The sequence below is a fragment of the Calliphora vicina genome, chromosome 5 (assembly GCF_958450345.1).
Source record: "Calliphora vicina chromosome 5, idCalVici1.1, whole genome shotgun sequence".
Classification (NCBI taxonomy): Eukaryota; Metazoa; Arthropoda; class Insecta; order Diptera; family Calliphoridae; genus Calliphora; species Calliphora vicina.
In genome coordinates, this window is record NC_088784.1 from 91,010,574 (window position 1) to 91,028,873 (window position 18,300).

General features: G+C 27.6%; 2 protein-coding genes across 3 annotated transcripts in view; both read right to left on the reverse strand.

Annotated features, from left to right (window-relative positions):
- The window catches only part of Vha44 (V-type proton ATPase subunit Vha44), a 71,912-nt gene extending 61,890 nt beyond the window's left edge, over nucleotides 1-10,022 (reverse strand). The window contains exon 1 of the mRNA XM_065511766.1: nucleotides 10,004-10,022. The gene's annotated coding sequence lies outside the window, so the exon portion shown is untranslated. The remainder of the gene's footprint in view (nucleotides 1-10,003) is intronic.
- Nucleotides 501-10,138, reverse strand: Hmgs (hydroxymethylglutaryl-CoA synthase). 2 transcript variants are annotated; one of them, XM_065511762.1, is made up of 2 exons: nucleotides 10,004-10,138; nucleotides 501-2,253 (listed from the first exon to the last, which is right to left on the reverse strand). In XM_065511762.1, the coding sequence occupies exon 2, from the start codon at nucleotides 2,165-2,167 to the stop codon at nucleotides 782-784; it is 1,386 nt and encodes a 461-aa protein (XP_065367834.1). In that variant the 5' UTR covers nucleotides 2,168-2,253; nucleotides 10,004-10,138; the 3' UTR covers nucleotides 501-781. The 2 variants fall into 2 exon arrangements, with proteins under 2 accessions (XP_065367834.1, XP_065367835.1); XM_065511763.1 differs by lacking the exon at nucleotides 10,004-10,138 and adding an exon at nucleotides 6,124-6,146.
- Nucleotides 10,139-18,300: the final 8,162 nt, after the last annotated feature.

The following is an 18,300-nucleotide window of genomic DNA, read 5'->3' on the forward strand; positions in this document are numbered from 1 at the left end:
TATGGGAAATGGTATTAAGTGGGACATAGTGTTATTATTTTAAATAAAATTGTAGTACATACTTATTTTTTTAAACAAATCTTAAGTAATTTCTTTGTAACTTATTAGCATTTTTATATAATTCATAAAATTTAAAATAGTTTTAATAGTTGTTTAAATATTATTGAAATTATTGTCAAGTTTATTTAGTTTTTTTAATTTAAGTTTAAATTTATGCTGTTTTTTTACATATAAAAGTATTAATGCAGCAGTAGTTATTGAAAATAAATATTGAAAAAAAAAACTAATATACAGTAGAACAAAATCAATGAAATTCTTAACTAAATTGTTGATAGTATTGATATTAACTAATACATATGTTAAAATTATTTGTATTATCTTATAAAACTTTATAAGTTTTATAAAAAAAACCTTAGTTTTATTTTAAAACTATTTTGTTCACAGAGGATGTTTGGAAACCTTTCGGCTTATTTGTCTAGAATTTAGAAAATAATATTGAAATTAGAGAGAAAACATCTTAATTTATGTTTGATTTACTGGCTGTTCCGCACAAAATATTCGTGTTGAAAATCTGCATGAATAAATATTACTTAAAAGTATTTTAGAAACTGAATGTTTTTCACACAACTTTTCTAAACGATATTTTTGTTCCGAACATTAATAGAAAAAAGCCCAAACATTTTCAAACATCCCCTGCATTTTCAATTATTATATTCTGTTTATAAAGCTAATTTTATACGCTTTGTTCTTTTTCACTTTCAAGTACAAGTATTGTTTGTTCCTAATGTACACCATTCGAGATGGTTGGTGTGCGTTCATAAGTACGTCGATGCATTTCATCAACACTCTTGAGGTAGTAGGTGCCCGGGAATAAGGCGCTAATGCTACCCGAAGGCGTATAGGGTGCAGCATGATTATTTTTCTCTCTCACCTCCATCAGTTCGGAGAATACCTGGGGTTCTACCTTTTCGCGTGAATTCAACAAAGGCAAAACATAATCTAATTTTTCGACGAATTTCTGGAAGACATCGGAATTTGAGGTCACTTTAATCGAGTACATAGAGGCGGCCAAACCGGAACCATACGAAAACACAGCAATACGTTTGCCCACCAAATTTGCGGGGCTTTCATTGACCAGCAATGAAACCAGACCAGAATACACGGAAGGTGTATACATATTGCCCACTTGATTGGATAAAAGTAGAGATTTCTTAGTTTTTTCATCGAAAACATTGGCGAATTGTGTCATAAAAGACTTCTCAACATCACGATCAAAGTACGTTGAAGCCAGTGTGGCAGTATTGAACTTCTCTAGACCAGGATATTGTTTGGCTCTCGTTGTTTCGTCCGCCGTCAGCAGGAAATCGTTGAATACTAATCTGGCCACAGATTTTTGTACTAATTTGCAGAAGGGAGTATGGAAAATAATGGCATCAAAATTGTCCAAACCTTGTGACTCCGCTGAGGGATTGAGTTTATCAAACTTCTTGCGATACAATTGATAGCAGGTGTCCAAAGCCGACAAATAACACTGTATCGATAGTTTACCATCTACAGTTGGATATTCTGAACTTAAGTCGGGTTTATAGAAATCATAAGCATGTTCCATGTGTGAAGCTCTGAGGCCTCTTTCAAACACTAATGGAGCATTTGGTCCAACTAGCATGGCTATAGCACCAGCACCACCGGTGGGTCGCGCAGCACCCTTAGCATACACTGCTATATCCGCACAAACGGCTAAAGCTAAACGTCCATCCCAAGAGGAGGACTCAATCCAATTGATGGAATTAAATAAAGCTGCTGTACCACCATAACAGGCATTTGTGGTGTCAATACCTTCAATATCGGTATTTCCGCTGTCGGCAAACAATTGCATTAGCACCGACTTAACCGATTTCGATTTGTCCACAATTGTTTCAGTGCCTACTTCCAAACGTCCGATATCGCCGGCTTTGATTTGATGTCTGTCCATGAGACGATTGACCACCGTTAGACACAGGGAATTGACATCTTCACGATCGGAACAGAAACCCATTTTGGCTTGACCCAAACCAATGGTATATTTACCCGCTGAGGCACCATCGAATTGTTCCAATTCCGTTTGATCCACATATTGTGAGGGAAATAATACCTCAATGGCTAAAATACCAACATTTTCAGGCCACATTATTTACTATGTTGTTTTATTTTGTTAAAAATTATAGAAAAATTAAAGTTGAGGGGGAGAGGAGGTAATAACCAAAATAAATTTTGCTGAAAAGAGAAAATAAAACAGAGTCATATGATTAAATTTTATTACTTGGTTTTTAAAATAGTAATTTTAATAATTTAATTAAAACATTAAACAAATAGTGGTACAGTGTTTTAAATCAATTAAGTAACAATAAATTATTTAGCAAGTAGTCAAATACAAGAGTAAAAGAGGCTCGGCCCACCATTTTAAAGGAAAATTAATTTTAGTAATAATTTATAAAAAACTAATGTGGAAGAGAAAATTTGTACATAAATCTATTAAAAGTTAATAAATCTAAATATTTGAATAAAAAAATTTAGTCCGGCATGATTTTAAAGGAAAAAATTGATTTAGAAAAACTAGGCTTTCTAATAGTGTAAAGCTGAATTAGTTTGACAACCAACCTTGTTGTTGTATTTTGTTTGTTATTGCAAGTTATGTTTGTGTTGTTGTTTAACAGTGTTGACATTTTTATTCCTTTTTTAGGGATTTTGTATGTTTTTATTTGATACATTCAAAGTTTTGGAAATACCAATTAATTTTGGAATATAAATTTAATAAAAGTTATTCATGTGGCTTAAAAATTACTCTAAAAAATTAATAAAAACTTATAACTTTTTTCACATTAATTAAAAAACTGCATATTTCTTCTAAAATTTGTAATTTAAAAAGCAAATTATAAAATTTATGTATGCAATTTTTAATATTCCCATAAAAACGGATGTATTTAAATAAACCATTTCCGTTTCTTAAAAAATCCCTTAATTTACCAACAAATTTATATATTGGCAACCCTTCTATTTCTTGTCTTATTTATGTCTTAATATTCGTTAGTTTTTCTCAAGTCGGGCGCGTATAAAGTTGCAAATTCATTGCGGCTTTTAAAAAATAGTTTTTACAAGCAAATAATTATTAAAATGTAATAAAAATATACCTACAGTGAAAGTGTTTTAATCTGTAGAAAATAACAAATGATAAAGAATATTGTACAAATGCTCAGTTATGATATTGGGCACAAAGGTATTTGGTGGCAAATTAGTTTTGTTAATAAATCATTAAAAAACTAAAGTGGAAAAGAAAATTTTTACATAAATCTGTTAAAAGTTAATAAATCTAAATATTTTTATAAAAAAATTTAGTCCGGCAAGTGATTTTAAAGGAAAAATAGATTTAGAAAAACTAGGCTTTCTATTAGTGCAAAACTGTATTAGTTTGACAACCAGCTTTGTTGTTGTATTTTGTTTGTTGTTGCAAGCTATGTTTGTGTTGTTGTTTAACAGTGTTGACATTTTTATTCCTTAAGATTTTTAGGGATTTTGTGTGTTTTTATTTGGTACATTCAATTTTTGGAAATACATATCAATAAGCCGTTAATTTTGGAATACAAATTTAGCTAAAATTCAGCATGTGGCATAAAAATTACTCAAAAATTTTAATAAAAAAGTTAAACTTTTTTCACATTAATCAAGAAACTATGTATGTATTTCTTCTAAAATGTTTAATTTAAAAATCAAATTATAAACTTTTATAATTGAATGCATTTTTTAATATTCGTCAAACAACGGATATATTTAATTAATCCACTTCCGTTTCTTAAATAATCCCTTAATTTACATACCAATTTAAACATTGGCAACCCTTCTATTTCTTGTCTTATTTATGTCTTAATATTCGTTAGTTTTCTTCAAGTCGGGCGCGTATAAAGTTGCAAATTCATTGCAATTGTTAAAAAATAGTTATTTACAAACAAATAATTATTAAAATGTTATAAAAATTTATAAAAAGATATAGTAAAAGTGGTTTAACAGATGGTTAAGAATATTTTTGCACAAATGCTCAATTAGTGAGAGTGGGCCGACAACAGGTGTTTGGTGGCAAATTAGTTTTGTTAATAAATCATTAAAAAACTAAAGTGCAACAGAAATAAATGTCATAAATTTAAAATATAGTAACTAATCTAATGTTTTTAATATAAATATAGCCTCCGGCAAGTGATTTAAAAGAAAAAAATATACAAATTTTAAAAGTCCTGTTAATAGGCTTCTTAGTTGTTTTTGTTGTATTATGTTGTGTTTTTTTGTGTTGTTTTCAGTTGGCTTCAGAGAGCATATAACAATTGAGCATGTTATGTTCTCACAATGAGCTTTATACACATGTTTGTGTTAGTAATTGTTGTTTTTTTTTATGATTTGTTGCCGTGTGTTGATCATTTTGTTGATTTTTATTAGTGTTTACAATATTTACTGTTATTTTTGTAATGACAAATGTTTAGGCACATGTTGCAAATTTTTATTAAAGGGATTTCTTAGATACATGTAACTTGCTCAAATTTCAAATAAGATAAACCTAAAAAAACTGGTTAAATGAGCTAAGTCTAGTTTTTTATAAAAATTTAAATTTTAACAAAAAAAAAACGGAGATTTTTACAAAATAATTTGTATAAATTTTGAAACTAAAATTGTCCCATTAAGCCGTGGGAACTCAGCTGTAATAGAAAATTAGTTTTCAAATAATTCTTTTGAAATTTTCTTTCAAAATCTATTTTTTTCTATGCCGATTCTCAAGCTTTCATTTAAATAATTGCTAAATATTTAAAGTGAGGAAATTAAGTAAAATTTAAATTAAAGAAAGTGCTAAATCCTTATATCAATCGGTCAATAATCATATATAAATATGTATAATGTTAGGTGATAGTGAAAATGTGGAAATCAATAATATAAAATATAATCAATAAAATTAAATAATAAAAGAAAAGGTTGGCTACCATTTTGAAACGGTTTAAATGTAATGAAAAATTCGACTACTATTTTGGTAACGGTGAATACGATATATTCAGTAGTTGGCATGATATTTCATGTCACATCGGTCATAACTATAGTACTGAAAGAAATCTGCAGCTAAATATTGTTGTATAAAAAAAATATGCAAGTGTGTCTATTGAAAATAATAAAAAAATTTAATTTGTTTAAAATGTCTCGTTAAATATTAGAAATATGTATGCTACGGTAATGCTAGCCAATCTTTATAATTTGTTTTAAAAATCCTATTAAGGGTCTCCTTAATTTTAAAATATAATAAATAATTTGTTTATCATCAACCTTTCTTCAAATTATAATATGCTCTACATTCAAGGTAAGTGAACAAAACTAAATATTTTATTTCTTATTTATTTATTACAAAATTAAAATTTTTAATTGGATTGCGATTATTAAGTCATTAATATACCTAGACAATATGAATAACTAATGATAGATATTTCAAAGTCCATTGCAACGATGTATATAAAGCTATAGTAAGTTGGACCCACAATGGGTCAAAATCGGGAATAAAGTTTTTACCAAAAAAAATGTTTGTCATATATTTTTTTCACTTAAAAATTAAATTAAAAAAAAAAATTAAAAAAAATTTCGAATTTTTTTTTTAAATTTAAATTCATTAGCACTTGCGATGAAAAAAAAATTCCATCAACTGTAAATATTTGTAAATTTATAAAAACGTTTGCACGTGCTTGATTTTCTTTATGATTTAACTATATTTTAGTCACACACATTTTTTAATTTGCTGGAAAATTGTATATAATTATTTAAATAATTATCTTAACTATTAGTGCTTTTTAAAGCTGTTTATTTTTAATTTCATATTACTAATCATTTGGTTTAGTTTTTTTTTCATTTATACGCACTTTTCTTTTGGCAAATCTTTATCAATTAACGCATAAAATTCATTATTTTCTTTCTTTAAACTCACTTTACAATAATAACTTTCACTTTTTATATTCAAAAGACAGCCAGTTTAATCAATTCTCAACACAATATGATTTTGAATTTAGGCCCACTATTTAACTACCAATAAATACTAGTTGTGTATTAAGAAACAAAAAAAAAAATTACCAAAGAAAATCTTAAAAGACGACCGTGTTTCTTGAACGTTTCAGCTAAAATACAATGAAATAAAATCATTTTTATAAACAACAAGTTAGTCTCTCTATTTGTGCTCAATGTTTTTGAAAGCAGAGACAATTAATGAAAATAAGATGATTCAGGCCTATAACAAATGAATAGTTTAACTGAATATAAAATAAATTATTTTAAAGAAAGATTTTAAAAAGATAAACGATTTTTAGTGTTAGGTTTTTTAGATTTTCTTCAAAATTTATCAACATTTTGTGTCACCCATTGAGAATCTCTGGCTAAAATTTAAGCACGAACTAAACAAATACACAACTAAATAAAAAAACTTTCTCCGTTAAACGATGAAGATCACTACATGGGGAATGAATGAATGAGCATGAGAGAAATAAACAATACCCCGTAAAAAACTAAATTAAATATTTTTTTTTTCATTATTACAATATTATTATCAGTGTCTAAGGCAGGTACATTCGCTCGCCTAAGTGGGGGTCTGTCTGGAATACAAATATGTGTAAATATCAAGTCTAAAGTTTAATTGATGCCAACAATTTATTTAATTTCTAATCATTTGTCAGTCAGTCTGTAAATCTAATTTGCTAATTGTTGTAATTCCTCAGTTTTGTATTAAATATACTAACAATTACTATCACTCTCACTATGATTGAATGTAAAAAAACCAAAATCATCTGTGAAAAAGCCTGTTTTTTTTTGAATGATGAGTGTTAATTGTTTAAACAAATTTGGTAATAAATTTGGGTCAATGAAATGAAAAATGCATGACGACAATGTCTTTTACTCTAAGCGCTTTTGATTGGAGTTAATAATAACCGGTTATTTTTTTTTTAAATAAAATTTCGAAATTTTGTAATTTTTATTGTTTATTGGAGAAAAATCAAGTTGTCTACAGAAAAAAAATAATAATCGTAAATAACAACAACTTTAGGAATTTGGGGTGTGTATGAATAAATTATGTTCATTATAATAAATGTCAAACATTTTATTTAAACAATAATATTTAACAGCTATCTTTAATTTCTATCTTGAAATTTAAAATTTCACATTGGCATCTTTCAGTCTTTCAAGAATTGCTTTAAAACAGAGTCATGTTTCCCATAGAAAATTTCTCTATAATAGAGTCATGTTTCCTATTGAAAATTGCTCTATAAAAGAGCAACTTTTCCCATACAAAATTGCTCTAGAATAGAGCAGCTTTTCCTATAGAAAACGGCTATAGACTAGAACAACATTTCCTATAGAAAATTGATCTAGAATAGAGCAACATTACCTAGAGAAAATTGCACTAGACTAGAGCAACAGTTCCTATTGAGAATTGCTGTATAATAGAGCAACTTTCCTATAGAAAATTGCTTTAGAATAGAACAACATTTGCTAAAGAAAATTGCTCTAGAATAGAGCTACTTTTCTTATAGAAAATTGTTCTAGAATAGATCAACTTTTCCTATACAAAAATTAGTCTAGGATAGAGTAACTTTTCCTATAAAAAATTGTTCTAGAATAGGGAAACTTTTCCTATGGAAAATTGCTCTATAATAGAACCATGTTTCCTTTAGAAAATTGCTCTACAATAGTGTAATATTTCCTATAGAAAATTGTTCTAGAATAGAGCAAAATTCCCTATAGAAAATTGCTCAAAAATAGAGCAACATTTCCTATACAAAATTGTTTTAGAATAGATAGAACATTTCCTATAGAAAATTACTCTAGAATAGAGTAACTTTCCCTACAGAAAATTATTCTAGAAAAGAGTAACTTTCCCTATAGAAAATTACTCTAGAATAGAGCAACTTTTCCTATAGGAAAGTGCTCTATAATAGAGCAACATTTCCTATAGAAAATAGCTCTAGAATAGAGCAACATTTCTTATACAAAAAATTGTCCTATAATAGAACAACTTTTGCTATAGAAAATAACTTTAGAATAGAGCGTCTTTTCTTATAGAAAATTGCTCTAGAATAGAGCCTTGTATCCTATAGAAAATTGCTTTAGAATAGAACCATGTCTTTTAAAGAAAATTGCTCCAGAATAGAATAACAGGAAATAGCAATATTTCCTGGAGAAAATTACTCTAGAATAGAGCAACATTTCCTCTAGAATAGAGCCATGTTAGCTATAGAAAATTGATCTAGAATAGAACCATTTTTCCTATAGAAAGTTGCTATAGAATAGAGCCATCTTTCCTATAGAAAATTGCTTTAGAATGGAACCATTTCTCCTATGGAAAATTGCTCTAGAATAGAGCAACTTTTCCTATAGAAAATTGCTCTAGAATAGAGTAACTTTTCCTATAGAAAATTGCTCTAGAATAGAGTAACTTTTCCTATAGAAAATTACTCTAGAATAGAGCATCTTTTCATACAGACAATTGTCTAGAATATAGAAACTTTTCTTATAGAAAATTGTTCTAGAATAGAGCAATTTTTCCTACAGAAAATTGCTCTAGAATGGATCAACTTTTCCTATACAAAATTACTCTAGAATAGAGCAACATTTGCTAGAGAAAATCGCTCAAAAATGGAGCAACTTTTCTTATAGAAAATTACTCTAGAATAGAGCAACTTTTCTTATAGAAAATTATTCTGGAATAGAGCCACTTTTCCTATAGAAAATTGCTCTAGAATGGAGCCACTTTTCCTATAGAAAATTACTCTAGAAACATTTCCTATTTAAAATTTATCTAGAATAGAGGCATGTTTACTATAGAAAATTGCTTTAGAATATAGCAACGTTTTCTGTAGGAATTTGTTCTAGAATAGAGCCACGTTTCGTATAAAAAATTGTTCTGGAATTGAGCCACATTTCGTATAGAAAATTGCTCTAGAATAGAGCAACATTTCCTAGAGAGAATTGCTTTAGCATAGAGCAACATTTCCTATAGAAAACTGCTCTAGAATAGAACAACATTTCCTATAGAAAATTGTTAGATTAGAGAAAGAATTCCTAGAAGAAATTGCTCTAGAATACAGCAACGTTTCCTACAAAAAAAAAAAAATTATCTATAAAAATTGCTATAGAGCTTGACAAGAGCAACATTACATACTTAATATTACTCAACTACAGAGCAATTAATCAATCATAAAAGCTAATACACCTGGTCTTTATTCATTATTATATTGTTAAAAATTGCTCAATTACAAAACAATTTTTCCTAATAAAAATTGCTCCATAATAAAGCAATATTTTCTGCAAAGAGAAAATGCAAACAACATATCATAGACAAAAATTGTTTAGTTACAGAGCAGCATTTTTTCAATAATAGATTTCCAATTAAACAAAAATCTATGCAACGAATTAATTACATTAGTTGCCAAGTAAAATTTTATGAATTTCTCAACAATTTGTTTAAAGTTCATTAACTTTATAATTGCTTAAAATTACTGTTATCACAATTAAACATTATCGTGTTTTATTATATGACACTTCAAATCTATTTTAAGCTTTTTTTATTACACAGTTAAAAATAACATATTTTAGTAGTTAAAATAGTTTACAAAATAGTTTTCAAAATTATAACATAACTAATTTGCTAAGATGGTGCATAAAAAGTTGTTACGGCACTTAAGGAAAGTGGATTTGAAATTCAATATATCAAGACCTACAATGAGACACCTCTGATATAGACAAGTGGCGCTTTTGTTATAAACTTAAAAGGGAATTAATTAATTGCAACTGTCTGGAATCAAACCTAATTTAGAAACATTTATTGGAATTTAATTAATTTTCTTTAATAGATTAACACACATTTCTTTTGTTTCAATTTATTTGTTCACAATTTGTACTTTGCACTTTGTTTTATTCTATATGTTTCAAATATTTCTTCAATTAAATTGATTTTTCTTACCGCTGATCTCACACAAAAAAATGCGTATCAATTTTATTTATTTTCACTTTTTTTTGCGCTAAAATACCGAAATATAATTTCGTAATATTATTTTGTGAATCAGTGAACTTGCGATCGATCACAACCGTTAACGAGAAAATCACTTGAGTATCTGACAGACGACTAAATATTTATTTCAAACCAAAATTTATTACACTCACTCACAAAAGCAAAAACACAAACAATAAATGCCATAAATCGAAGAAGAGCCAGCAACTGCTGCCACATACAATTTGGTTTTTACTCTTATTTCTTAAAGAGGTTTTTGTTTCGGTGGAACTGTTTTGTTTCTTTCGCTTTAAAAACATTTTAAATTGTTTAAGTGTTTTCAACATTGTATTTTGCATTGTTTAAATTGCCATTCACTCTCGCTTACCTATGGAATCGTTTTATTTTATTTAATTTTCTTTTATTTATTTTTGTTAATTTTTTTATGTACTTCCAAAAAGTCAAACAAAAGTTGCGTCATGTTTTTGGGCTTTATTATAATTTCTAGCGATTGGTATCTTCATCATTAACATGCACAACTTAGGTTAAATGGCAGTTGCTTTAAAAATTGTTAACAATTTAACGATAAATAAATACAAATATGCATATTTAACATTGTTGCTCGCAATTTTAAAGAAAGTGTTTTTTAGTTTGTTTTAAATGAAATCGGTTAATTGGCAACAACTTTAGTGATTAAATTTTAAGATTGATTTTAAAAACTTCATTGCCACATTGATAAAATATTGCACTAGAAATGTGCAACTTTTTCTTTAGAAAATTGCTCTAGAATAGAGCAACTTTTACTATAGAAAATTGCTCCAGAATAGAGCAACTTTTGCCATAGACAATTGTTCTAAACAAGAACAACAATTGATAAAGAAAATTGAAAGAAAGAGAACAACTTTTGCTTAAAAAATTTGCTCTAGAATAGAGCAACTTTTACTTTAATAAATTGCTCATGAATAGAGCAACTTTCCCTATAGAAAATTGCTCTAGAATAGACCATCAATTCCTATAGAAAATTGCTCCAGAATAAAGCAACTTTTTCTATAGAAAATTGCTCTAGAATAGAGCAACTTTTCCTATAGAAAATTGTTCTAGAATAGAGCAACTGTTCCTATACAAAATTGCTCTAAAAATTAACAACAATTGCTAAAGAAAATTTAAAGAAAAAGAGCAACTTTTGCTATAGAAAATTGCTCTAGAATATAGCAACTTTTACTTTAATAAATTGCTCATGAATAAAGAAACTTTTACATTAATAAATTGCCCTAGAATAGAGCAACTTTACCTACAGAAAATTTCTCCAGAATAGACCAACAACTCCTATAGAAAATTTCTCCAGAATAGAGCAACTTTTTCTATAGAAAATTGCTCTAGAATAGAAGAACTTTTCCTATAGAAAATTGCTCTTGAATAGAAGAACTTTTCCTATAGAAAATTGCTCCAGAATAGAGCAACTGTTCCTATACAAAATTCCTCTAAAATAGAGCAACTTTTCCTATAGAAAATTTCTCTAAAATAGAGTCACTTTTCCATTAGAAAATTACCATAGAATAGAGCAACTTTTGCCATAGAAAATTGCTCTAAAAAAGAACACCAATTGCTAAAGAAAATTTAAAGAAAAAAAGCAACTTTTGCTATAGAAAATTGCGCTTTTACATTAATAAATTGCCATAGAATAGAGCAACTTTTCCTATAGAAAATTGCTCTAGAATACAGCAACTTTTCCTATAGAAAATTGCTCTAGAATAGAGTAACTTTTCCTATGAAAAATTGCTGTAGAATAGAGCAACTTTTCCTTTAGAAAATTACTCTAGAATAGAGCAACTTTTTCTTTAGAAAATTGCTCTAGAATGGAGCAACTTCTGCTTTACAAAATTAATCTAGAATAGAGCAACTTTTCCTTTAGAAAATTACTCTGGAATAGAGTAACGTATTAAAAGTTTCTCTACAATAGAGCAACTTTTCATATTAAAAATTTCTCTAGAATAGAACTACTTTTCCCTTACTCTAAAATAGAGCAACTCGAGCTAGAAAATATCCATTATTGTAGAGCAACATTTCCTGAATTTTTCTCTACACTAGACTGACTTGCAGTTTTAAATTCCTTCTTACAACAATTGAAAACTAATGTATTGCATTAACTTGAAAACTAAAAACCAAAAGAGTGTCTGTCACACAAACTAAACAACTCAGTCATGCGTACCCTACCTACATTAAAAGTAGTACAAACATTTATTTAATAAATTACCAAATAAAATTATAAACTAAAAAAACCAACACAAGGTTTTTTCTGGCTTTAATCACACGCTGTAGGTTAAATACACATATTAATTTAAAAAAATTATCAAAACGTCAAACGCCAGTATGAAAAAGCGGTTTATTTTCACTCATTTGTTTTATCTTTATTGCAGATTATATAGCGTTCAATAGTTTAACGTTTAACTATTTGCATTGTTTAATGTTTTATCATTATTATTTTCCTCCTTTGTCAGCATTGACCAGAGTTTATCAATTTGTAGTATATTATGGAAATTACGTTGCGATATGCATATGCGATAGGTTTGGCTAAACAGGGTGCTAAGTTCATTATTATTACAATAACATTATTTTGTTTTGTATATTTAAACAAAGAACTGAATAACATTATTTGTATTGTAGAAATTTTATTTTTAAAAAATTCTGAATTGTAAATATGAATATATTTAAAAGCAATTTCTGTAGGAAATTTGGCTCTATTCTAGATAAATTTCTTATAAGTAACGTGGCTCTATTCTAGAGCAATTTTTTATAGGAAAAGTTGTTCTATTCTAGAGCAATTTTCTGTAGGAAAAGTTGCTCTATTCTACAGCAATTTTCTATAGGGAAAGTTGCTCTATTCTGGAGCAATTTTCTATAGGAAATGTTGCTCTATTCTAGAGAAATTTTCTATAGGAAAAGTTGCTCTATTCTAGAGCAATTTTCTATAGGAAAAGTTGCTCTATTCTAGAGCAATTTTCTATATGAAACGTTGCTCTATTCTAGAGCAATTTTCTATAGGAAACGTTGCTCTATTCTAGAGCAATTTTCTATAGGAAACGTTGCTCTATTCTAGAGCAATTTTCTATAGGAAGCGTTGCTCTATTCTAGAGCAATTTTCTATAGGAAACGTTGCTCTATTCTAGAGCAATTTTCTATAGGAAACGTTGCTCTATTCTAGAGCAATTTTCTATAGGAAAAGTTGCTCTATTCTAGAGCAATTTTCTATAGGAAAAGTTGCTCTATTCTAGAGCAATTTTCTATAGGAAAAGTTGCTCTATTCTAGAGTAATTTTCTATAGGAAATGTTGCTCTATTCTAAAGTAATTTTCTAAAGGAAATGTTGCTCTATTCTAGAGCAATTTTCTAAAGGAAATGTTGCTATATTCTAGAGCAATTTTCTAAAGGAAATGTTGCTCTATGCTAGAGCAATTTTCTAAAGGAAATGTTGCTCTATTCTAGAGCAATTTTCTAAAGGATATGTTCTCTATTCTAAAGGAAATGTTGATCTATTCTAGATCAAGTTTCTATAGGAAACGTTGCTCTATTCTAGAGCAATTTTCTATAGGAAACGTTGCTCTATTCTAGAGCAATTTTCTATAGGAAACGTTGCTCTATTCTAGAGCAATTTTCTATAGGAAACGTTGCTCTATTCTAGAGCAATTTGCTATAGGAAAAGTTGCTCTATTCTAGAGCAATTTGCTATAGGAAAAGTTGCTCTATTCTAGAGCAATTTGCTATAGGAAAAGTTGCTCTATTCTAGAGCAATTTGCTATAGGAAAAGTTGCTCTATTCTAGAGCAATTTGCTATAGGATAAGTTGCTCTATTCTAGAGCAATTTGCTATAGGAAAAGTTGCTCTATTCTAGAGCAATTTGCTATAGGAAAAGTTGCTCTATTCTAGAGCAATTTTCTATAGGAAAAGTTGCACTATTCTAGAGCAATTTGCTATAGGAAAAGTTGCTCCATTCTAGAGCAATTTTCTATACGAAAAGTTGCTCAATTCTAGAGCAATTTTCTATAGGAAAAGTTGCTCAATTCTAGAGCAATTTTCTATAGGAAAAGTTGCTCTATTCTAGAGCAATTTTCTATAGGAAAAGTTGCTCTATTCTAGAGCAATTTTCTATAGGAAAAGTTTCTCTATTCTAGAGCAATTTTCTATAAGAAAAGTTGCTCTATTCTATTTGCAATTTTCTATTTGCTTTTCTGAATGAATTCTTCCTTGCATATGTATGAGATCTTTATGACTAATGTAGCCAAGGTATTGGTGCAATAATATGATTCTTTAATATGAAATTGATATTTCAATGCACATAATGTCTAAATAAGTAATTTAAACAAAATTCATATGGAAACATAAAAGTCAAGCATGTTGTCATACAGACATGATATACATATTCAAATTTCCAAAAAAAACCACGCCACTTTTAAACAACAAAACTATTAAAAAATACACAAACAAAAACAGCCTTTAAAACAAACATTTTCTAATTGTTAATTTCTCAAATTTCCAAAATCACATGTTTGAAGTAGTGTTCAGCACATTTAAACCCCCCGGTGTCAGTGCAAGTATTTTGTTTTTTTTATTCTTTTGAAAGAAGAACCACTTCTTTATTAGTTACATCATGCCCTTTTTGTCGACAAATCATCCTCAGTTAATGCATTTTGTTGGCATTTATTCTTCTTGCAATTGAAATAATATCGACTAGAAATAATTTCACATTGCAAAGAAACTTTCACTTGTATTCTTTTCTTTGAGTTTTTAATAATAAATTTCACCATTTTCATTTAATATTATCAAGCACAAACTACTATGTACCTACTACTACTCACCTCTGTTTAAAATTAATCAAAAGTCTTTAACAATTTCTATCTAGTTAAAATATTTGTTTTGGTTCTACACAATTTTTGTATTTTTTTTCTGTTTTAAATAGTCCCTGGAATTGTTGCTTAATTTCTAAAATGAATTTTTTTTTAGCTTTCTTTTATTATTTCTCACTTGTCTTATATGTCTTTTATCTACACGTACTCTATATAAAAATGTAAATGTACAAGAATTCCACTGTCGTTTGGTTATATTACGTTGGGGTTGTTCAGTGTTCTTTTTTTTTGGGTTCGGTATAAATTTCATCCGATACACTGGACGTCATTAGTTTTGTTTTGCTTTTGTGACCTACTAAACAGCTGTTTTTGACATTTTATTTAAGGGTGGTGTTTCGTGAGGAAATTGATGGTGGTGAATATATTAAGGTTGTTGAACGTGCTAAGTGTTTTGTTTCCAGTTGATTTCAAATGGTTGGATTTATGGTTCATGTGAGCGTTAAATTTAAAGTTAGTGGAAGTCGAAATGAGTTGATTTATTTTAACCAGATTTTTGTAACACATCGAAATATGTCTGTTGAAGGCACGAAAGGGCACAGAGGAAATAAATCAATAAAATACTAATTATTCATATAAAATTGTTTAAACTAGTTTACTTTAATTATTTTTTTTCTTTCAACTTAAAAAGAAAACAAAAATTTCATGAATTTTATTAATTAAATTATAACTGGAAAATGTCCAATATTTATTAGTTTTATCTTAAAAACCTAACATTTCGTAAATATTAGTATGTATTTTTCAATAAAAATGCAAAAAAAAAAATAATTTATCAAAAACGTACTTTTTATTTTTTTTTTATTAAAACTAATAAATTTAAAGATATTTTGCTAATTTACTTTCAAATTATATAAAATTAATAGATTTAATTATTTATTTAATCTACTATCTACTATTACTTCAGCAAAAAAAACTAATTTGTCAAAAAAGTACTTTTTACTATTTTTTTATATTTTTTTTATTAAAATTAATAAAATTAATTATTTATTTAATCTACAAAATACATTTCTACTACGTTTTAGTACCTACTTCTATACTACTTTTTTTTAAAAAAATCAGGCACTTGTGGATTCCCACTCACTCCGGTCCATATAAGCTTTACTTCATGTTTCTAGGTTCATTGGTAAAGAAATTACAAAAAGTACCATTCGAATAGAGAAAAAGTAGCAAAAAGTCTCCCCCTAGAATTCTCACTGACTTAGGACCGTGTATGCTTAATTTCATGTTTCTAAGACCATTGTTATACAAAATTAAAAAAAGTTCCATTATAATAAAGAAAAAGTACCAAGAAGTATCCGCTTGAATTTTCACTCACATAGGACCATATACGCTTAATTACATATTTCTAGGTCCATTATTATAAAAAATTCAAAAAGTACCATTATAATATAGAAAAAGTACCAAAAAGCAGTCACTTGTAGATGCCCACCCACTCTGGCCCATCTAAGCTTTATTTCATGTTTCTAGGTTCATTGGTGAAGAAATTACAAAAAGTACCATTCGATTAAAGAAAAAGTACCAAAAAGTCTACCCCTAAAATTCACACTCACTTATGCTTAATTTCATGTTTCTAGTCCATTGTCATATAAAATTCAAAAAGTACCATTAGATGAATAAAAAAGTACCTATAGTTCAGTTCTCACATTTTGGTACCAAAATATTGTACCCTATGCCTAACACAAACTTCACTCAGATACAAATCAGCTAACTTTAATGTCGATAAGTGAAATAATTTAAAATATTAAAAAAGTACCATTAGGAGAAAAGTACCAATTTCCCTTTTCTTCCTCGAACACCCCTCAAGTTCGAACTTTAAAAATATTCAATTTTGCCAAAATTTTTTATGCTACAGACATGTCTCAAAATATTAAAATCTGTGTTAATGTGCCCAAGAAAAAATATGTTTTAAAAATACACCTTGGCACTCCAAATAACACACTGTTAGTATGAATCCAGGAACCAATGTTAAAAAAATTATCAAAATTGGCTTAATAATTTCAAATAAAATGTATTTTCCCGATTTTATCCCCTTTTTGGTTCCTTTTTTATACCCATTGCTTTGGTAAAATTTTATTCAAATAAATTTCTGTATCGTGGTGGGAGATCATAATAAAATATTCGTATGTCTATGTCAGATTATAGAAAAACATATTTTATGAAAAAGTACCAAAAATAAACACAATTTGTATACCTTAAGGGTTCGAATTTCCAAAAAGTACCAAACTTATATTTTTTGATAATTAAAGAATACGGTTTAAAATTTGTTTCTATGTTTATTGGTTTAAAAGATACATAGGGTGCAAAAATAGTACCAAAATACAGTTTTTACCCGTTTTCTCAACTAAATGTTTCGAATTTCGAAAAAGTACGAAACACCTGTCAGCTTATTTTTTAAATGGAGTAACATGCAATTTAAAGTTTTTTTGTATTTTTATTAGTTTTGAAGATATAAGGTTACCGAATTTACCCGTTTTTACACTTTTTTACCCCCTAAACGTTCGAACCCACAGGAGGAACCCACAGTTAAAATTTAGTGATTCTAGCTTCAGCCGTTTGGACTGTGCGATGATGAATCAGTCAGTCAGTATCGTTACTCTTTTATATATATAAATAAAAATTCTTCTTGATTTTTTGATGCTATGTACTTTAAAAAAAAAAACTTTTTTACTACTCTTTTTCAAACACTTTAAAATTACAGTTACTTGCATTTTATGTTCAAATTCTTAATATTAAATAAAAATTTTTAGGTTTTAGTGCGTTTTTTAAAAAAGTACTTTTTTTCTATTACTTTTTTAAAAAATTCTAAATTTTCATCAAACTTCATATTACTCAAATTATAATTTAAAAATTTCAGTTTTTATTAGTTTTGGTACTTTTTCAAAATAGTACTTTTACTACTACTATCTTTTTAAAAATCATGAAAATTTCATGCTTTCAAAAAACATAGTTTTTTTTCAATTATAATGGAAAAAAATAATTTATCAAAAAAGTACTTTTTTTTTATTAAAATTAATAAATTTTATTATTTATTTGATGCAATTTTATTAAATATACAAATTCTCCTTGATTTTTATAAAAAAATAAAGATTTTACTACTTTTTTAAAAAATCTTTTCTACTACATTTTTTCAAACACCTTAAATATTTACTTGTATTTTATTTTTAAATTCTTCATGTTATATTAACAGTATATAGATTTGAAGTTACGTAAAAGGTACCAACTTTTTCAAAAAAGTACTCTTCTGCTACATTAAAAAAAAAAAATAAAAAATATCATGAAATTTTATTTGAATTAAAATATAACTGATCAATTTTCAGTTTTATGTAGTATTGGTAGTTATTTAAAAAATGTACTTTTCTACTACCTTTTTTAA

Excerpts from the sequence above, each read along its gene's own strand:
- Hmgs (XM_065511762.1), bottom strand. The coding sequence starts at position 2,167 with ATGTGGCCTGAAAATGTTGGTATTTTAGCCATTGAGGTATTATTTCCC.